This window comes from Empidonax traillii, unplaced genomic scaffold (genome assembly GCF_003031625.1).
Source record: "Empidonax traillii isolate 1590-97213 ecotype Southwest subspecies unplaced genomic scaffold, ASM303162v1 scaffold419:size1009643, whole genome shotgun sequence".
Lineage (NCBI taxonomy): Eukaryota > Metazoa > Chordata > Aves > Passeriformes > Tyrannidae > Empidonax > Empidonax traillii.
Genome location: NW_020955612.1, coordinates 891,732 through 914,274, shown reverse-complemented (window position 1 = coordinate 914,274; position 22,543 = coordinate 891,732). Strand labels below are relative to the sequence as shown.

Sequence of the window (22,543 nt, the reverse complement as noted above, 5' to 3'; positions counted from 1 at the left end):
TGGGCTGGGCTGTGCCCTGGTGCAGGGACTGCCTGCCCACCCACCTTTGGGGGACCCCCCCCTGCCCTCCTGGCACACGCAGGGTACACCTGCAGATCCACAGGGATGTCCCCAAGTGCTCCATACCCGCCTGGCAGGTCACAGCCTCGCTGCTCTGCACACCCTGGGAGCTGTTTTCCACACACAGGATCCCCCACACACCCCTCCCACTGAACCCCAAGGTCAAAGAGCTCCCCAGGGCCTTCAGCATTCGCTGCCTGCCTTTGCCTCAAGCAGAGCACCCACAATTGCAGCTGGTGTCACAAGGCACCCTGTGTCCCCAAGATGCTCCTCTCCCCTGTCTACAACACCACCACCAAACCACTCTGCGATCACAGTGGCTGCTGCCCCATCCCTCACACCTGCTGTGGGGCAGCCAGAAACACTTGAGGCATTTAAATTTAAAAGGAAAAAAAAAAATCAAGCCCTTAATAACATAAATTGTAACTCATTTGGGCAAGGGCTTCTCCCTTGGTGCAGCCTGGCAGCACTTCACCAGGCACTTCTCCTCCCTGCAGGCACCACTGTGACCAAAGGGCCACAAGGTGTGCTTTTTGTCCCAGGCTCTCACTGCCAGAAGCCCTGTGGCTGACCGGGTGAGGAAGAGGAAGGATATGTCCCCAACATAAACAGAGGAATGTTTGCAAAACAGACTGTAGTATCACAGACAGGCACCAAGAGCCCCACCAGCTCACCACAATGCCCATCTGCTGCATCTCTAATGACTCTGTGCCTACAATTAGCCTTATAACCAAAATGGGTGTCATTTTGGGGGGTTTCGGTAAGTCCCCAGCTACATCACCACTACGCTGCAGCAGAGTGCAGCAGGGGTGGGCACATTCCTCCCAAAACACTTCCCAGGCCACCAGCCAAGCCAGAATGACCCTGGGCTTTCCTTCCACTAGCAGCAGGCAGTGAGGTGGCCACACCAGTTACCAACTAATTACAGTCCCTTCGATTCAGTTCAGTCAAGACACTGCCCTAAACGAATCAATTATGATTTGTGGCTCATCCCATTTTCCTCCTCCTCCCCACCACCAACGCAGCATCAGGAGCAATGAAACTCTTCCCACCTTTCAAACCTGTAAGTCACTGTTAATTAAACCTGAGACTGGGCAGACTGCCAGGAGCAGATCTTCAGCCTTGCAGAGATCCTGCTTTTGCTCCTCCCGGCCCCCCAAGGCCTCTCCCACCCCCTAAACCTGTGCTGCAAGATCCCACCCACCCTAAATGCTCAAGCTGTGAGTGGTCACCAGGTCCTCAACAGACCCAGGACTGCCTCTGCATCCCCTCCCTGGCTCAGAGCAAGGGTCTGAGGGGGAGGAAGGCAGCCTTCCTCCTCCTGACCCCTCAAAACAGGAATACACACATTAGCTGGACATCTCTGCTGGGGCAGTGGGCTATTCTCTGAACCCAGGGTTAATCCCTTACCTCTGTGTTTGCTGCTGCGGAGCAGAGCACAGGATGACTCTCCTGCTCAGACAGTGCTAAAGGATGGGATATTTATGAGAAAGCAGCTCCTTAAGGGAAGATTGAAAGCCAAAGGAGAAAGGAAAAAAAAAAAAAAAAAACAAGTCTCTGGCTATGCCAAGAGATGCAAGCTCAGTTTCCCAGGATGTTTACTGCTGTTCTCATCTTGACCCTCACCCAGCACACTGGGATCCGTGAGTCAGGAAGAAGAGTGGCTGCTGCCCGCATGATTCAACACAGCACAGGGATCCAGAGCCAGATATATGGGGCTGTTTGGGTTTCTCTGAATGAAGGAAATCCAAGAAGGCAAGGGAACAGGTGGTGCTAGGACAGGAAGGCGCTTGGGATGTGCTTGGTTTTCGACCACAGGCTAACACTCCTCCGGTCCAGAGCACAAGGCTGATGAGGGGGCTGGGGGTGTTCAGGCTGGGGAAAAGGAGGCTCAAAAGGGACCTCCCCACTCCTTACAGCTCCCTGAAAGGAGGCTGTAGCCAGGTGGGGGTTGGTCTCTTCTCTCAGGCAACAAGCAGGCAGGTCAAGAGGAAACAGCTTCAAGTTGCACCAGGGCAGGTTCAGATGGGATATTCGGGGGAAAAAAACATCTTCACCAAAAGGGTTGTCAAGCCTTGTAACAAGCTGCCCAAGGAAGTGGTGGAGTCACCATCCACGGAGGGATTTGTAAGACATATAGTATACGGCACCTGGGGACACGGTGGAGCGGCGGGCTTGTCAGCGCTGGGTCAACAACTGGACTTAATGAGCTTACAGGTTTTTTTCCAGCCTAAATGATTCTACAGATTCTCACGTTGATATTGCCATCCAAGCCCTCTCCTTGCTTTTTCCCCAACCACTCCCAGACATGCCCCCCAGGGGCATCACCAGAGACACGGGGCTGCCCCTTCCCAGGTGAGCCAGAGCCCCCCCCCCCGAGCACACTCCGCCCGTGGTGGGGCCGCTGACGCCGCTCCGGCATTGCCATCTAGTGGCAGCTGTCCCCTCCCTGCATCCCCCAGCCTCAGACAGCAGCCAGGGCTTCGTCTGGGCTACCCCCGACTGCCCCCCCGCCTCCTTCCCGAAGGATGCTCAGAAGCAGAAGCAAACCCCCCACGCAGTTAGCGCACAACTCCCTGGAGCAGCCTCTGGCTCAGCCCGGCACCCCGAAGTCTCCCACCTGTGCGTTGCTTGTACAGGCACCCCAAAAAAATGGGAAATAGCGTTTTAAGTATCCTCTGCTAATCCCCATGTTGCTCAGAAAGCCAAAAGCTGCTCCTCTGCTCGGGGAAAGCATCAGGCAAGGGACAAGTCCCTGAAGATACTCAGGGCTGGGGGTGTTCATCCTGGAGAAGAGAAGGCTCCAGTGAGACCTTGAGCACCTTCCAGTGCCTAAAGGGGCTCCAAGACAGCTGAAGGGGGACTAAGGACAAGTGGAGTGACAGGAAAAAGGGGAATGGCTTCAAAAGGACAGAGGGCAAAGTTAGATTAGATATTAGCAAGAAACTCTTCCCTTTGAGGGTGGTGAGGCCCTGGCACTGATTGCCCAGAGAAGTTGTGGCTGCCCCGTCCCTGGAACCAAGGCCAGGTTGGACAGTGCTTGGAGCAACCTCGTCTAGTGGAAGGTGTCCCTGCCCATGGCAACGGTTTAGAGCTAAATCATCTTTAAGGTGCCTTCAACATCAAACCATTCTGGGATTCTAATGCAGCCCAGGAAGGGTCTAGAAAGTGAGGAGAGGCTCCCCTTCCATGACTGATATTCCCAGGAGCTGTGATGGACTGCACTCATCTTAGAAAGTGGCTTTTGGCATCCTTACTTGAATTTATTTTTGAAATATGGCTATGCTGGGTGGGGGGGGGGGGGGGTGGTGGAATCAGATGAGAATCATCTACAGTGGTGGTCTGGCCAAATTTCGAATTGAGACTGAGTAGCTGTGACTCAGAAGCAATGCAAGGGTTTTTTCCAGGAACAGATTCATTACCTGCTGGATTAGGAAGAGGATGTTCTCCCCATTTGCAAAGGGTAAGTTCTGCTGAGCTGAGCACAAAATTCCCAGGCTGGTGCAGCTCCCCCAGGGATGTGGGTAGAATGGTCCAAAGCAGCTCCAGGATGTCATGTCCAGAGGAGGGCACCACACCAGAGTCTGCCTGATGCTCATTCGAGCAGATGTTGGCAGCTGTGGCACAGGCCACGACAGCCCTGTTGGCATCTCTCCTGCCAACAGAGCCCCAGGATGAGCACAGCAGAGGCTCTGGGCCGCCCCACAGCAAGGCAGCCCTCACCCAAAGCAGGCTGTTTCCTCGCTGCCATCTGCTCACTCTTTTCCCCAACAACCTCACCCGACTCACAGCACTGCCCATCCCACCAGAACGTGCCTTCTCCAGCACTTACAGAAGTGAGCACCATCACCTCCACAACGCCCAGGACACGCTCCCAACACCAACTCAAAGGGCTGACTTTGCAGGATCAGCACTTCAATTTATTCACAGAGGAATCAGATGGCTGGAAGAACTAATGAAAGCCAGCAAATCTTACACCAAGCTATCAACTCTACCTCCAGATTTAAGTGACTGCCAACTACTCCACCGACCCCTCTCCTGCTCACTGGGCTGCAGCAGCCACACCAAATGTCACATAGCAGCAGCGGCAGGAAAGCTTGAATCTGCTTGGAGCTGAAAGTGTAATTGGCTGCCATAAAACACCCCCCTGTTCACAGACACTGCTGACTTTTAATTACCAAGACCCATGAGTCCAACATCAGCTGTGGCATCTTTAAAATCAATAGGAAAACAACCTTGTAAAAGCTCTCTTTGCTGGGATGGGGCAATAACCTTCTGGAAACTAAGATTCTGGTCATCACACCTCCCTCACAACCAGCTCTTGCAAGTAATGGAGGTGCAGAAGGAGCAGCTCACACCCAGCCTTCCCCCTGCAGCCCCTTCTTAAGACCCCAGGTGCAGCACACCTTGCATTCCCACACCCCAGGCGTCCCTTTTCCTAACCCCTCTGCAAGTGATTGCTTAAGAGAACCCAGCCTGGAGCATCTTTGCCCCCATTTTTTAAAATGCCTGCAAGCTCTCAGCTGCCAAGCAGAACACAACACAAACCTAAAGCGAAATGCCACATAAACATGAAGGTAAGCTTCCATCAGGTCCCACTCAAGGTTGCCAAACCCACAATATCCCACCCACACCCCAGCAGGGCTCACCAGCCTCCGGCTTCTCTAGGGGTTAGATGTCAGGACTAATGGCTTGCATTAGCCATGGCATTTTAGGTAGCTCCAGGCAGAGCCTGGAGGAAACCCTGAGAGCCTCCACCCCTTTTCCTCCTCCCCTACATGCAGGTGCTTCCCAGTGGCTGATCTGTTGTGACATCTTTCTGTGCAAGCAAAGGGGAGACACGTTAAAGGTGTCTCCGCAAGTCAGGTAGGATGTCAGAACAGGATCAGGAGCTGTGCATAACCTGCTTTTTATCCTTCCCCAGGTGTTCCTCAGCACAGGGCAGGCATGACAAGATGACAGCACCACAGCCTGGCACCACGTCCTGCTCAGGTGGCCCAAGGCCCGTGGGATCACGTGCACCCCAACTTAAACTCCTCACATACCTCTTGAAGCCACCAAAAGTGCCCAAACGCACCACAGAGCCTTCAAGTTGGCTGTCCTCCCCCACTGCATTGCTGTGAGACTAGAGTAGCTCATACATCAGCACTACTGAAAAAGCAGAAGGATACTGCATCTTGAATCAAAGGGGGATTCAGCAACCAAATCATGGAATCACAGAACAGTTTGGGGGGGAAGGGACCCTTAACGCCCTCTAGTCCAAACCCCTGCCAAGTACAGAAATATCTTCAACTTGATCAGGTTGCTCAGAGCCTCATCCAACCCAGCCTTGAAATTACGTCAGTCTGGAAGAGCTGAAAGAGGCTTAAAGGACAGCCTAGAAACCTGGGCATTTATGGGGACAACGTTAGGGATGTGCATCCAGCACCACAAAACTCACAAGAGCTGGTTTTGGTGCCTGGTCTCCCTCTGCCACTGTGAAGCTCAGTGCCTGCACTCACCCACCTCCCACAGGCTGCTCAGGGCTTTGTACTCCCCAAAACCACACCAAACCCCACACCAGCAGCCCCACTTGCGGGTGCACACGCCACCCGAGCGAGCACAAGGGGTTGCTGACACCTCAAGCAGAGGCAGGTGAGACTCCTAAACCACCACAGATGAGAGAACACCATTCCTTTGCCCTAGTGCTGGCTGCAGTGATGCCACACAGCAGGGAAGGATTCTGTCACTGCCTGCTCTCCCATTTCCTACCTAAACACCCCGCTCGAGTGTTCCTGGTGACACAGCTCTCCTTGGTCTAACTCTGCCTTAGGCCAGGAGGCTTTATAGCTCAGATGAAGAGCCCTGAAATAATCACTCATTAATAAATTGCCTGAAGTGCCCTGCAGCTTTATTTAGCCTTAAGAGTTGGGCTCTAAATTAGCATTTCCAGTTGCATCCTGGCTGCTTTGGGCAGGCATGCAGCAATCCCACCTCTCAGAACAGCTATCCACCTTTCTCCTGCTTTTCCATCAGATTAAAGGGAATTTCCATCCCCGCTTCATACCCCCAAATCCCTCTACACAACCTCTCCCCTCAGCCAAAAGCTGTGGAGCATCCCAGCCTCATACCAACCAAGCTGGCAAGAGGTGAGATCACAGCTCTCCATCCTCCTCCATCTCAGATGGGTCTGGTTTTGGGCAATGCATTTCTAGTGGGTCCCACTTGAGAGGATCCAATGGGGAAAATAATATGAATATTCGAAAATTACCCTGCCCAAAAGACCAAGACTGGACAGAATGGATAAAGGGAGACCACGGAAAGGAGGAAGGGAAAGAGCCTGAGCCCAGCCCCAGAAGGATATTCCCCTTCTTGCCACCCAAGACTCACAAGAGCCACACACCAAGCTGCCAAACTTGGTGCGTGGGAACAAGATCAGAAAAAACATCCCCAGGGCCATCCATACAAAGCCAGCAAAAGAAAACTTATTTCTAGCCCGTCAAAAGGTTTGAGAGGGATTTTGAGAAGCATTTTTTTTCAAGTGCTACACTACCCAAAGCAGAAGAAATCCCTCTTTCTCCTTCAGCATCCTCGTGACCCCTCTGGCGCAGCAGTGTTAGCTCCTGTCAACGCCAGCAGGAGGTTTTCTTCTCCCTTAGATCTCCTCTCTGCCCCCACAAGAGGCAGGTCCATGCCTGAGGACCATCCCCTGCTTTCTCTGCCTACTCTGCAAGGTTCAAGTCAGATAAACACAGCAAAACACATGGTGGGATGACAGAGGAGCCTCCTTTCTGCCTTTGGGCTGTAAATACCCCTGGAAACAAAAAGCAAGCTGGACTAGAAACCCACCAATTCCATCTCCAACCTAATGAAGCCAAATTCAGAGTCTCAGCTTTCTCCAAAGCAACCTGCTGGCAAACAGGGTGGCTCTGACAAAATTACATTGTCAGGATAAGCGCCAGGAGAAGATGGAGCTGTTGAAAAAAATTTCCACCAAGTCTGAACTTGCACTGAGCAGCTGATGCTCAAGATAGCCAGAGAAGCCCCGTCCCTGGAGCGCAGCCAGGAAGGAGATGCTGCTCCCATCTTCCAAACCTGTGAAAGAGAAAAAGCCAAAGAGCAAAACCTCTCTCTGAAAGCTACTCAGTGCTGGGAGGTGCAAAGAAACCATCCCCCGTGTTGCTTCGGCAGGGATTCATCAGCTCAGCAGCCTCTGTGACGGCAAACACCCTCACCCAGCCCCACCAGAACATGGCTTCCCATTGATTCCTCAATGGGAAAAAAGTTCATAGAAGAATTTTTAGGCTTATTTCCACTCGAGTGAACGCACAGAAAAGAGTTACAGCATATCAGATACCAGTTTACTTTTTGTGAGCTGCAGCGGGGAAAAAAAAAAAGTGACCCCTGTGAAGTTTCTCTGATGACAAATAAAGGACTTGTGGTTTGGATCAGAGCTCTCATGGAGACATCGTGTGTTATGTTACAGCATCAGCCACGATGGTGCCACGCTCCAATCTTGCAGCAAAGCTCTGTCCCACCAAACAACGCTCACGCAGCTGCTTAGAATCATCCATGAAAGACGAGACAACGCTGGCTCTTTCTGGTGCGTTTTGGAAAAGATAATACCACACTGACCTCCTTCCCCACAGCTGGGGATAAGCACCAGCCCTTTTTTCTCCCAGTTAAAAAGCAAGATCCTTGCTGGAGTGTGTAGCACCAGCCCAAAACCAGCCAGACAACAGAAACACGACGTGGTTTTGGACGATGCATACATGCATAATCCTGTGCTGAAGGACTGGAGCAGCCCTTCCCATTGAGCATGAAAAAGACAAGTGGAGACAAGAAGAGCATCTCTACTCTGTTTTTCTAAGAAAGGTCTCAGTGTTTCAAAAGCCACTTCGGGAAATCAAGAGTCACCTTTTGAAAACTGCTTTAGTACCATTTTGGGGACCTTCCCAGCCTTTTACAGAATCCCTGAATGGTTTGTGTTGGAAAGAAGCTTAAAGATCATCTCATTTCAACCCCCTGCCACAGGCAGGGCCACCTGTTACTAGACTAGGTTGCTCCAAGCCCTGTCCAACCTGGCCTTGAACACTTCCAGGGATGGAACATCCATCCAGAGGTTCTCTGGGCAAACTGTGCCAGGGCCTCACCACCCTCTCAGTCAGGAAACCATTTTGGGCACGTGCCCAAAATTAGACATCCACTGCGTTTTAAAATGCAAAATGTTGAGCTACCTCAAAAATAAACAACTGTCTGATTGGACTAGATACCTCCTGAGGTCCTTGAATTCCACCCTGAATTAACTTATTACCCCACCATCTCTGAAATACAAATAGTATGGGGGGGCAGGGTGTACTATACCTTAGAGTAATAAATAACATCAGCCGTACACAGCGGAGAGGCTGGAAAACACCTCTCCCACAAATATCTCCCAGCCAGCAGCCCGCCCCCTCATCAGAATCACACAGGGCTGCCTGGGAGAGGACAAGAGGCTGAATTATTCCATGAGAGGGAAAGGATGAGGGTGCAAATGAGCACTGAATATCAAAAGTTTCACTGCCTGCGCGCTGCACTGAACCATGCTCACAGATGCTCTAAAGCAGAGACTGCTAAAGCAGAGGGCTGTGCTGCCATCCAGAGGGATTTCAGCAGCCTGGAGAAACAGGCAGAGGAACAGCCTGGAGTTCAGCTTCATGGCAAACAACAAGCTCTGCACCTGGGGAAGAACAACCTGGTGGGGAAGGAGCTCGGCAGGGAAAGCCCTAAGGGACCTGGTGGACACTGAGTTGACCCCGAGCCAGCCATCTGCTCTTCCAAAAAGGGGGGCCAAAAGCCTCCAGGGTTGTGTTAGGCAAAGCCAGAGGGTCCAGGAGGTGACCCATCCCCTTTATGCAGCCCTGGTAAGATACATCCAGAGTGCTGTGCCCCCAGGACAGGAGACACAGACTTACTGGAGCAAATCCAGCAAAGGTGACTAAGGGAGAGAAGCCAGGAGAGCTGGGACTGCTCGATCTGGCTGGAAGAGGCTCAAAACAGAGGCTCAAATAGATCAATGCATAAAATACCTGACAGTTTAAAAAAAAAAAAAGGCAGAGCCAGGCTCCTCTCTGTGGCACCCAGTGACTGGACAAGAGGCAACAGGCACAAACAGCAATAAAACAGACTCTGCTTATACATAGGAATAAGCTTTTTCACTGTGAGGGGAACTAAGTATTTGGGACAAGTTGCCCAGAGAGATATCACTTTTGGAGATACTCGAAACACACAGGGACACAATCCTGGGCAGTCTGCTCTAGACAGCCCTGCCTCCCAGAAATTCAGCATTTCTGAGCCATGGCCAGGCCAAGAGGGAAGCTCCCTCCAAAGGCTTGTTCCTGAGAAACCCAACCAGCCACAGCACAGTGCACGGATTCAGCGCTGCCCCAAGATGTGCTAATAAAGCTTCTTCCCAGCACCTGCAGCTGAGATTCCAGTGAGGGAAGTAGGAACTGCCGGGATGGGGTGGCAAAACACGAGGCAGCAGCTCCTGAGCAGTCATCTGCCGGGAACCACCCCGTCTTCCACGTTCAGCAGCCAGCTCCTAAGGAGCCAAGCTCCCTGGAACAGTGGGCTCTGCTATGCAGGAAGGCTGGGACTGTCCCTAAAGTGCCCACCCCCCTGGCAGCCCTTGGGAGACTTTGCAGTCACCTGAATTAATTCAGAGAGGGAATTCCTCCAGGGTGTGCCAGAAACCCAGACTTTGAGGCAGTTCAGTGAAAGATGCTGCTATTTCCGTGCTGTTGCCAGGATATTCAGTGGAGCTCAGGTTCATCCCAGGTCAGAAAATGAACTCCTCCCCAAGGATCCAAACCTTGGTCTGCACCAAAGGGAAGCAGGGAGAGCGCAGGGAAGTCCAGGTTAGATACTTCTGGGAGAGATGGTTCCCTGCCGCTCAAGGCTAAGTTACCATGACAAAAGTCGTATTTCAGTGACCCCATTCCCAGGTTTAGCACATCCATAGTCCTTTCTACCACCTGCATTACTCCTCATGCAGGGTAAAACATAAGCAGAGAGAATCACCTTAACCAAGGCACTCATTAGGCTCTCAGAGAAGTTAATTGCTTTGCCCTGGGTTGCAGAGGACTTGCATAGGAGTCATGGGTATATCTCCATGAAGGATGCTCCCAGGCACATAACCCCAGGATCACCTGCCACCAACATCTTAGGGTTTTCACCTGCAGAGGCCCCACAGCTCCTGAGCTGTCCCAGCATTTCTTCCCAGCCCTCCCCAGCTCCTGGAGAGATGGCAGCAGAAGGCTGAACAGGAGCCTATGGTGGAGAAGGACACGGCTAACGACTGCCTCTGGCAGTCACTGACACTGCAAAAGTGCTGGAGGAAGCCACGGGCCCACGCCCCAGGGCAAGGTCAGGAGGGAGACCTGGGGAGGGGTGACAGGCACTGGACACTGGTGTCAGAGCTGAGACCTGGGTGGGATTCTGGGACATCTTCTCCTTTCCCCAGCAGCACACACAGAGGAGCAAGGGCTGCTGTTTCACAGATCCCTCTCAGTGCTGATGCTGCAGCCAAGAGCCAATGCCCTCCTCCAGTCCCTTGCCCCCAGAGCCCATTCAGGTGGGAGCAGGGATGCTGCTTACAGCACAGCAGCTACACCCACTACATCAAACACCTCTCCCAAAAATGTGCCACAGAGCTACCAGCATCAGTGGCAGCGACCCAGAGCCACCTGGGGCTTGTCCCTTCCCTGCAGAGCCAAGGAGGGACGGGGTGGTGAGTGCTGACACAGCTGCCAGAACAGCCCCAGCACCCGGGGGCATCTCCCAGACAAGCGGCAGTGCCACCCCATGCACACTCCTGCCCTCTCCCCACCACTGCAGCCAGTTAAACCCAGATGGTACTGGGGAATATGCTGGGAAGCATTGATTGAGCTGCCAGCCCAACACACACCCAGGGGACCCCTTTGTCTCATTCAGCAAGAGTAAAAAAAATAAGATTTAAAAAAAAAAAAAAAAAAAAAAAAAAAAAAAAAAAAAAAAAAAAAAAAAAAAAAAAAAAAAAAAAAAAAAGCCAGCTTCATTTGTAATCTGGGACGCAGAGCGTGCACATAACCAGACAGAGGCTGCCAAGTCATAAAAAGCCACTGAGATCTGTTAGCAACGCTCTGTGCGGTCTTCAGCTTGTTCTGTTCTCTCCCTGCTTCCCATAAAACGGCACCAAGGCAGAGCTGCAGTAACAACACACTCCAACGCAAACGGCTCCCCACGGTCTGTGCTGCAGGTGTGGATCCCAGGGAGCTCTCCTGCCCTGCAGCTCCGTGAACCAGATCGCACCCTTCAAGGGAGACCTCACAGACTCACAGCAGCAGAGGCATTAACTCCCAAGATGCTACAAGACAGGAGATCACTTCTAATTACCTTATTCTTTAGGATCACTGTCCTATGCTGTGGGCAGAGTGCATCGCTTCTCTGGGACGCCGAAACCTGCCACTCATCACTCAGGTACTCCAGTGCTGAATTACAGCATCTCACCTTCACACTGCACCACCATCCTGCTGCTTTCCCTCCAGTCTCCTCTACTCACATGCTCCCTGCCCAGCATCTGGGAATCAGGCTTTTCCACGCATCCTTGTTGCAGGTATCATTCCAAAACGAGAGCGCAGCTTGCATTCCCCAAATATCACCAGCTAAGCTTAACAAATTTCCCATGCACATGTGGCTTGTGGCCATGCAAAGCAGATTTGGGTCCTGTCTGCTTCCACTTCAGCTTGAAGCTTCTCTGGGATGTCCCCAGCGTGGCTCTGCCTGTCCTTACCATCAGCTAAGGAAGCAGCTGCTCAGCCCAGAGAAGCCACAGGAGGTTCCCCGTTTGCTTGTTTTGATGAGGAGCTCCTCTTTCGAGCTGTTTCTAAGCTAAACGTTACCCAGACGATGCTGCCAGACACACAGAGCAAAGGCATCAGCAATTCAGCCACGACCACTCCATGCAGCAGCCCACCCAGCCTTGGACCACAGCAGATCTCTCCACATACCTCCATCCCAGCACCAAAACAGAGGGATGGAGGGCAGGGCATCAGGCTGGGACTATGGAAAATGGGGTTTAGCGTTTGCCTTAGGCTTAAATCCCTCACACAAGAACAAGGTGGACTGGTACGTGCACCTTTGACCACACCGCAGACCACCCAGCCAGAGCTGACAAACAGGAGTACAGGGAGACCTCCTGCTGCATATATCCAGCCATTTTCGACATTCCTCATGTTCTGCTTCATGTCCACTGCCATGTTGGAGCTACGGGAAAACACCCCCCCACCACCACCACCACTCACCAGAGCCAGACCGCCCAGGCGAGAGGTGATTGAAGGCATGTGAGATGGGCCCTTCTGAAAATTAAATCACAAGGAAATTGCATTATTACTAATAAAATTACACATAAGGAAATTAATTGGCTTTTTCTCCCCCACATGCTATCCATCTATTCCCAGAGAGCATCCGTGGTGCTAGGGTTACTAGCTCTGCACACCAGTCTGGGCTTTGGCAAAGCTTTTGGGGAAAACATCACTGGTTTATCCTAGAAAGAGTGGTTTGGGTTGGAAGGGACCTTAAAGACCACCTAATTCCAACTCCCTGCCATGGGCAGGGACACCTTCCACTATCCCAGGTTACCCCAAGCCCCGTCCAACCTGGCCTTGAGCACTTCCAGGGATAGGGCAGCCACAGCTTCTCTGAGCAACCTGTGCCAGGGCCTCACCATCCTCACGGAGAAGAATTTTTCCTAAACTTAAACCCACTCACTTTCAGTTTAAAGCCATTCTCCCTTGTTCTGTCACTCCATGCCCAATATCAGAAGTCCCTCTCCTGACACTTAAAGCAAGAGCCTCTGGTGTGCAGTTTTTGCAGGCTGATGGAGTATCATGGTACCTAAGTCTGGGAAAGGAATAGATCAAACTCCCTGGTGCTCACCAACTTCCCAGAAAGGAACCTGGCAGAGACAGGTGGTGGGGCCCTCAGGTCCTGAGTGGCACACAAGGTCTGCAAAGCCCAAGAGCTACCATCAGTGCCAGAGCCCAGTGTCCACCCCACACCAGAGGCTTCCCAGAAAACCGTCATGAAGTGGGATGAGATGACAAACCCAAGCATCCAGGAGCTGGGAAATGCAAAGTTTGGACCCTGCTAACCTGGGGAAACCATCCTGTTAACCACATTGGGATGTCAGCAGCCGGCACGGCCACCCATGTATTCCCAGAGTGTTAGAAATATTAGGCTTTGTGTTTGAGTTACTGCTGGATGGAGCAACTGAGGGTGGCCAAAGGGGCACATCCCCCACAGTGTGAGTGGGAAGGGCTCTGGCTTCATCTCCCTGCCACCAAAGAGAGCTGTAGGATCCAGGCAGTTAATTAGCGAGCAGCCGTTCTAGGGACTCACTCCGCCAGCCGACAATTAACAAGGCCATCCCTCTGCTTCCTGCCCAGCCATGATTTATTCATCTGGCATCCCTGGCGGGTTGCAAAAGATAACAAGGCACCAAGCGCTTGCCGAGCCCATATGTCAATTTATTTTCCCTGTGCAGGGCTGCCTGAGCCACCAGCCAGGAGGTTCCCTGGACACACAGGGATATGAGCACGGAGCTGAAAGGGCCAGGGAGATCCTGCCTCAGTGATGGGCTGCTCTCCAAAAAAAAAAAGCAGGAGCAGCCTCAGTGTTATCACAAGCTGTTTTATCGTGGAAGACATCCCAAAGAAACCTTACCAGCTTCACACTGACCTGGATCTCACCAAAGCAACGTGCCACATCTAATTAATACAGGGGCTCCCAACTCCTTTGGGTGTTTTATTAAACAGTATTCCCCAAATTAAGTGCCTAAGGCAGGGAGCTGCTCCAGACCAGTGATACTGGTGCAGGATGTGCTGCAACAGCTTATCCCAACCAATTCTGCTGAGCAGACACAGGGAAGGGAAAGCTTGTAATTTAAATGCAGGACTGAAGCACGTGGCTGCAGACTTGGTCACACAGTGAGTGCCAGATTGGGGAGACTAATCCGTGACCTGGAGCCAGGGTTTTCTCACAGCACAACGGCAAACTATAGGAATAAGTTAATTAAAAGAAAACAGTAAATAAAACCAGTGGGTTCTAGCTCTGCCAAGCACTTCTGTTTTCTCAAATTTGTTAATGTCTCCTACTTGCTCTGACTCAGACTTGAACACTTCTTGAAGCTAAATACAATCCATAGAATCATTCGGGTTGGAAAAGACATTTAAGATCATCAAGGCAACCATTAACCAAGCACTGCCAAGTCCCACTAAACCATGGCACCAAGTGACACATCTAAGACAATCCCCTCACAGCAGGGCTCAAGCCACAGCAAAAGCAGAAGGCAATGACCCCAAACACACACAAAACTCACTCTGCATCCAAGGAAAACCATCTTGAGATCTTCCAAGTTTTCTCTTTGTCCCACAAACCACCTCACAACGTAGAGAACCCCTACCCAAAGTGCACTGTTTCCATGGAATGCTGCCTTCCAGTTTGGAGCTGAGCAGCCCAGCTCAGGAGGAACAGGAGATGAGGTGGCAGCTGCACCCCAGGGATGATGCCACTGACATGACACTCCCCAGACTCTCCCGCCAGCCCCAAACCAGACAAGGGAACGCTCCCGCTCCTCCCGGCTGCCCACCTGGGCTGGGGGGCTCTCTGGTACTTACTCCCACTCCTTCCTCCGTGCCTGTGGCGTGCTCTGCATCTTGTGTGCCTCGTGTGCCTTGATAATGTCCCTCTGCTCGATCAGCCCGCCCCGCCGGCGCTTGATGACGTCCGGGCTCACGGGCACGTCCTGGCCCAGCCCCAGGTCGAAGGCGCTGCCGGTGTCCGCGTCAGCATCCTGGGAGCGGGGCTCGTAGAGGGCATCAAAGCTGGCAGCCCTCGAGACCAGGGCCTCGGCCAGGCCCTCGGGCTCCAGCAGGTTGCAGGAGTGGGTGGTTTGCATCAAGCCGAGCCGGTGCTTGCGCCACGTCTCCTCCTCGGGCAGGGCCAGGATGTAGTGGGGGGAGGCGCCATCCAGCTCACCCCCCTTGCCTGGCACGCCCATGGAGCACGTGCCAAATCCCAGCATCTTGGGTGCTGTTGTGGCTCATCACTCTGGAGGGGAACAAGACAAAGAGGGGAGGCTAAAGGGTTTGCTCTGTTTGCACCACAGTCCCCTCCCTTCCCCCACCATGTCAACCAAAAGTCCTGTTTCCCCTGGGCTTGTTGGGTTAGACAAGTCTCCAGCCAGGCACAGCACACACATGACTGGACCCCCAAGGTTAGGGCAAGGGGTACCACTGCCTCCCTTGGTTTTCTCCTCACCTTTCCCAAACAGGTCACCCCTGCACCTCTTGAACCTGCAGCTCTCTGACCCTGCAACCAGCCCTCCAGCAGAGCTTCCCATAGCTGGACCACAGCACAGCGATATGGAAGGAGCCTTGGGACACCCAGGTCAGATCACCCCTGCGCTCCTTCTGTTTGGTTGGGTTTTCCCTGTGGGATATCCCTGACTGGAGCATCTGCATCTCACTCCAGCCTCACGTTCACGGGATGACAGACAGGCAGAGACAGGCAGCACTTCATGAAGCTGAATGTGGAAATACCAGTGTGACTTTGAGTCAGGAGCTACACATGGGAGCAAAAGGCACAGGAACACCATCAGGAACACCTTGCCAAGCAGTTCTCCTTTGCTAAGCAAAGCAGATGAAGCCCTATAGACAGGAGATGCTTGTATCTGAGAGTACTGTCATGGTGAAACACGCTATTCTCACACTGAAACTGCTCCAGGAAGGGCTTTGCTCCATTAGTCCCTGAAATTCCTCTTCAGTGTTTTCCCATGATGGAGGTGAAAGAAGGGACAAGGGAGCTGGGGCTGTTGTCTCCTTCTTAACTACATCCCTGATACAGGAGAAAATAAACCCATCAAGGGAAAGGAGGATTTAAAATCCCCCAATAATGCAGCAAACTGAGCACATCATCATTTTAACCCCTCCTCCAGAACAAACAGGGAGGTGAAAACAGAGGTTGGGTAAAGGCTGGGAAACACCACATCAGGAGAAAAAATAAACTAAATATAGGGAAAAAAAAAATCAACAGTAACTGAGGGGACAACACAGAGCATGGCCCTTCCATCCTAGTCAAAATAAGCCTGATATCCCCATGCTGCAAGGGAAGGGATGGTCAGCCCGGGGGGTATCCTGTCTCCTTCGGGTCTGTGGTGATGCACCGTAAATAGAAGGTATCTAAAATCACCTCCAAATTTAAACCTGCCTAGCCCAAGGGATGCTCAGCCCTTGGCAAGCTCTCCAGAAAGAAAAAGGCAACTGCCAGCAAGAGCCTCAGCAAATTAATTAGCACATTGATAAGATGAGTTGGCTGCTCCCACTGAAAGCTATAAACAGATCCTTCACTCCACTACTTTGCTTACCCATGCGACTTTTTTTAGGAGCATTAATTACTTGTTCAAGTCAGTTCTGGACACCTTTATAAGATCTCATTTTCCCCGACTTCTGCTTTTCCTTTTCATCTCATTCTGCTTGTTTTTAATCCTCCCCTGCTAAAGTTTAACTCGTCATTCAGCTACTCCAGGTTTACTTCGGGATTTTTTCTTTTGTGTTTCTGTTTTGGATGGGTTTGTTTGTTTGTTTCTGTAGCTGGTGAGATTTTTGTTTTGGTTTTTTGTTTGTTTAGCGTTGTTTTGGTTTTACTTTTTTTTTTTTTTCAAAGAACCATTCCGCAGCCCTGTTCCTTTTCCTAAATATTTCCTTGGCAAAGTCAGAAGACATTCGGGCACACCAAGCATGACGACTCCAGGTTTCAGCCACGCTGTGGCTGCAGCAGAGCCCTGAGGACAATTAGCCAAGAGCAAATGAGGACACAACCCAAGGGTAGGTTCAGCATCCACACGGAGACTGGCTCTCCCGATGCCTACCAATCCACCTCCCACACCAGGCTTGCTGCTCCCAGGGACACTGAGGACTCCCAGGCTTGCAGACAAGCAGGAAAGCTCAAGCAGAGACCTCAAACGAAACACTGAGAAAGTTTGAGGAAATAAATAGAAATAATTAGCTTTGCCTGCGCCTCAGCAAACAGGGCTCACGCTGCCAGCAGAACAAGCCACGTTCCCTCTGGAGAAGTGACAAGGAGAGAAGGGAGGATGCCAGAACATTTTGTTAGGCGAAGCTGACGAGGCTACGCGCTAACAAGGGTGCCCACGGGGTGCCACTCGCCGGGCACTGAGCACCTGGCACTGGGGCATCTCCCGGTTTTCTGGCCTCTGGTCCCCTCCTGAGATGGAAAACAAATACACTTTATTTTCACACTGAATCTGAATTGGTGGAGAGAAAAAAAAAACCAAAAAAAACACCACATCCACTCATGTAATTTGGCTTCTGCTGTTTAAATGCCAGCCCTGCCTCTGTCAGTGGGGAACAACTCGGTGCGTGCTGGAAATGGACCATGGAAAGAACTGGGACCATGGAGACAGCCAGCAGCCCAACTTCCATGCTGGGTTTGCTTAATAACATACAGCTTGAGTGCATATCGTAGAATTGCCTGGGTTGCAAAAGATCTTGAAGATCCTCTCATTCCAAACCCCCTGCCGTGGATTCCTTCCACTAGACCAGGTTGTTCAAAGCTCCATCTAACCTGGCCTTGAACACTTCCAGGGGTGAGGCAGCCACAGTTTCTCTGGGCAACATATGCCAGTGCCTCACCATCCTCACAGGGAAGATTTCTTTCCACATATCTAATCTAAACCTACTCTTTTTTCAGTTTGAAGCCATTCCCCCCTTTGTCCTGTCACTCCATGCCTCTATAAATAGACTGTATCTGCCTTTCTCATAGGCTCCCCTTCAGGTATTGGTGCCTCTGAGCCCTTTTAGCTGCAAATCAGTCTTTTCCTGGGAATAAACCCAGGTTGCCACACAGCTCCCTGGTAACAGCTGGACAGAACACGGCTTCACAGCTCCATTAATGACAATTACTAGTTTAAAAAGCAAAGGAAAATAGCATATCCACCTGTATGACCCCCCCACCTCCCCCCATACTCCCACATGTGGTTTCCCACAGGTGACCCCAGGTGATACTTGCTGTCCATATCCCTGGTTGCATGACTGGGATGCAGTAAGAGCATGGGACAGACCTGCACAGGACTCCAGGCAGCCCCTGCCACCCCAACCTCCACAGGAGAGGGGGACATTACCACCCAACAATGGTACATTTGTCTGGTTTTGATACAGGAGAGCTGAGGAACCACTGCACTGTGACACATAGCAGGCTTTCAATACCTGAAAATGAAGTCTCTAGAGGCTCTTATCTTCCAAACTTCAGCCTCAAAGTAATAAAAGTCAGGAAATTTACTGTTTGCTCCCGCTGCGGAGAAATCATCCAGATAAAACCATGGCCACAGGGCGCTGAGAGCAGCCAAACTGAATCAGAGAGGGGATATTCAGCTGCAAACACACGGGCAACTTGTGCTTTCAGCTGCACAGTTGCTGGAGCAGCATGACACTCCCAGCTCAGCCCAGGGCACATCTGAGCACACGGACCACCCGGCTATGTGGACACAGCTGGAGCTCAACCCACCTCATGGGGATCTCATTAGAGAGATTGCACCCAGCACCCATCCAGCCCTTCCTGCACGGGACTGCCATGGCCAAACAGGGACAGAACAGTGAGTAGCTCTGGCCCCTTACTCGGTACATCAGTGTGGGTTGAAACGGGACAGAAGCATACAAAGGCAGCATCTCACCCCCCCCCCAAATCACTGAGAAAAGCCTTTTCAATCACCAGAGCACATGTGATGGAAGAAAAAGCAAACAGATCCTCTCGGCAGCATCCTCAGGAGGTGCTACACAGTGCCAAGAGACCCAGCCCCATTATCCCAACCCCAACCGTGTGCCATAGCCAAGGAATAGAGCCCCAGCAGGCAGGAGAACCTGGAATCTCACAACATATTTCATTTTTTTTTTCTCTAGCAGCTGATTAACTAATGAAGAGCTGCAGTGAGAAGTGGGTTTCCAGCGGCACCACTGACCTACAAAGAGGAAATTCCTTTTAGGGGTTTTCTCTGCCTGTGTGTTTGCATTACAATGGCAGCAATCATGTCTTTAGCCAAGTAACTATGTATTACCATAATAACTACACACAGCACTTAAGGCACTGGGTGAGCTCTTTGCTCCCCTTACCTGAATAAACTTCACCAAAACCCCTGGAGCTAAAGCAGAAAGGCTTAATGCCGTGCTGGTCCATGGGGACTGATCTTCCCCAGGCAGCACAAGAGTCCAGCATCACCATGCCGAGCTCCAGCATTGCCATGAGCCCCAGGCAAGCAGGGAGGCAGAGATCCCTCCCCCTGGAGAGGGAGTAATGGACAAAACCTGGCTATGGTATATTCAACAAGCAACAAAACTGCTGAAGTCCTCCAACCATGGTCCAGCACCCCAGCAGCCTTCCCTGGGGGTTTGGGGGATGATTTTGACAGCAGCACCAGAGCAAGAAGCTGTTAAATATATATATATAAAATTTATATAATATTGTCTCTATATAAAATGTAAACCTATATGAGAGCATCTAGGACGCTGTTTCCAAGAATCCTGGGGACACCCCAAGCCAGGCAGAGGTTTCCTGCTTCACCAGCCCACAGGACATGTCTCTTTGCCAAACTTGGCTGGTCTCTCTGGGAACTCACATGCTTTCAATATCTTGGCCTAGTTCCATCCTTCTTGGGGTACAGGGATGCTCCAAATCCATCCCCTGCTGCCCCTTCCCTCCAGCTCACTAACCTGCTTCTCCCAGGCCACAGGGGCCACTTGATTTTCAAGAAGATCAAATGCCACCCGCCTCTCTGTGCTCAGCCATGCTTGCCCTGAGCTGCTAATTATTAGTCCTTGCTCAGGGGGAGGAGCAGAGCTCATGCAGAGTGGATAAGGAGAGCACTAAAGCTCGGAGCGCTCGGAAGAATTTCAGCGTGGGGCCCTTCCAGAGACAGATGGGCTGCGAGAGCGGCTGATTCATCCTTGTGGCCTTTTCCTCTCCTGCCACGTGCACTCCCCTCACAGTGGCGTGGATGCCATGGTGGGTGAGTCCTGCTTGGGTCAGCTCTGGACCCCCCCCCCCCCGGTCCTGCAGCCTGCCTGGCCGGATCTGTGCAGTGCAGTGGCTGCAGGAGCCAGCTGGAGAGGGTGTTATTTTTAGTCAAATCATTTGATACTGGGGAAAAGTTTGTTGTATCAACCCCCCCCCCCCCTCTCACAGCCCCCACCACTGGCAGATTTGCAGCAGCTCTGCTGGGAAGGACAGATTCCATGAGAGCCAGGTACCCATGAGAGCCAGGGCTGCATCCCATGCTTGGGAGCTTTTTATGATGCCGGGGAAGGTGGGGAAGAAACGAAGAAACTAAGCAAAGACTTAGTCCTACATTCAGCAAAAGGTGCAGGTAAGAGGACCAGATCAAATGTCTCACCTGTCACACAGGAGAGCCAGGGAAGGCAGCACCCCACACACCAGTGTGTTCAGGGCAGAGGGACAAGGTGAAATCAGAGACAGACCACTTGGCTCATTTCTTAAGGAATATTCATCACCCATTCATATCTAAAAAAAGCGCTATTTTTTAGGCCTTCACAGCTCCAAAACAACACAACAAAGACCCCTGGAACACCTACAAAGATCAGATGGAGGAAAGAGCACAGCTTAGAATACCCAGGGGCTGCTTCAGGCTGGGAGATGCTCTGGCACCACACATCAGACAACCTTTTGTCTGGGAAACAGCTTTTTTCTGCCAGCAGCAGAGCCCACTCCTCAGGGCTTGGCACTGCTTCCTGGGAAAAGCTGCACTGAGTCCAGATGGAGCCAGGCTGCTGCTCGGGCCCCATCCCAACAAACAGGCATCTCCAAGGCCAGTGAGACCTCAGTGGGTGTAAGGGCTCACCTGTGCCAGCAGTGGGGTAGCCCAACCCTGGATACAAGAGCCCTCCTGTCAGCCCTCTATCTCCATCATGGAGAGTTGGGAGAGACAGGGACTACTGAGGGAAGTGGGACTCTGGTCTCCAGGGCTGGCTGCAGGCAGTGAGCCCCAGCCCTAGGGACCCATCCAGTGCGTGGGCAGGCATGGCACTGCTGGGGTGGCACTGAGAGACACGGCTCTATCTGGCCTCACATAGGGGCAGCACCAGGCATGGACAGCAAGGTGTCATGGTGATCAGGAACACACATCCTGACAAACAACCCAATGCCCAAATCGCTTCCAGCAGCACCTTTGTGACAGTCTCATCTCATCACCTCTTCCTGGATCCCTCGCTGCAGGGCAGGCAGATGTTTCTGCAGCTCAAGGCGAGGCACCCCTCATCACACATCCATCGCACCTACAACCTGCTACCCCCCAATTCCAGCCCCACACTAGTATCCCAGATCCCCAGGAAGGCAGAGGAAATGCAGACAGACAGACAGACCTGAGGGGGTGTGTTCCATCAGCCGTAGGCAGGGATGGGGTATGTGGGACAATGCCTGGCACAGCTCAGTGTTCCCCTTCCAGCTCTTCCATCCAGCAAGGCCAAGGGGAGAGGTATTGCTCCAGTGGGAACAGCTCTGCGAACAGCACGGACCAGGCTTGGCAATAGAAATAATCCAGACTGGAAAAGCAAGAGTGATTTGTGCAACGGCAGCATCCAGAACCCAGCACTGCTTTAAGCTGTACGTAGCCAGAGAACGCGCCCTTAGGAGTTTGCTTTCCAAAGAAGGGCAGAGCCAGGACTTCTTAAGATAATTTCCAGGCCACCCTCCAGGAATTAACTCTGCTCCTCCACAAGAGCACAGGCTGTCACCCTAAGGAGCTACACTGCCCTTCTCCCTCTCGAGTTTATCCTTGAAAAAGACCAACCACCCTTCTGACCGTCAATCATTCCCACAAATGCAGAGCAGGCAGCCCAAGACAATGTACAGCACACCTATGGAAACAGCCCCCAGCTCATGGTCCCTGAAACTTTCCCTTTACCCACCCATGGGCAGGAGGAGCGCGACATCTCCATGAGCCCACCATTCCCTGAATATTTGGCGATCCAAGAGCCAGTGCACATGGGCAGTCATGGACAGAGTCCTACCACCTTGAGGAAAGTCTGAATTTACACTTTATTTAGCACACAGCAGTAGGAGTGCTGGCTCTGCACGTCACACCTCAGCTGCTCCCACACCCCAGGAATGGGAATATGGGAGCAGTGCTGCCAAGCCTGGTAATTCAGCCTGAGCTGGCACATTTCAAAGGGGGACAAGTGGCCCTAAGTGACATCAGGGTTCAGCATCAGTCCCCATCTGCCTCAGTCCAAAAGCAGCTGAAGAATTGCCAAGGTATAGAGAGGAGCAGGAGCTGCCAGCACGAGCCAGGATGTGTTAGAAGTTGCTGTGCGACAGAGAAAGAAAATGCTTTTAAAAATAAATAGAGCAGATTCTGGGATGCACTGCTGGCAGAAGGCAGCCAGCCCTGTCTCCTTGC

The 22,543-nt window shown here is 52.0% G+C and overlaps 1 protein-coding gene across 4 annotated transcripts in view; it reads right to left on the bottom strand.

Moving 5' to 3' along the window:
• The window catches only part of CACNA1E (calcium voltage-gated channel subunit alpha1 E), a 98,404-nt gene extending 83,266 nt beyond the window's left edge, over positions 1–15,138 (bottom strand). For 3 of the 4 annotated variants that reach the window (XM_027894155.1, XM_027894156.1, XM_027894159.1), the window contains exon 1: positions 14,736–15,138. In XM_027894155.1, coding sequence (XP_027749956.1) covers positions 14,736–15,118 — 383 coding nt within the window. In that variant the 5' untranslated portion in view covers positions 15,119–15,138. The remainder of the gene's footprint in view (positions 1–14,735) is intronic. The other variant, XM_027894154.1, reaches the window with a different exon arrangement.
• Between the last annotated feature and the right edge of the window lie 7,405 nt (positions 15,139–22,543).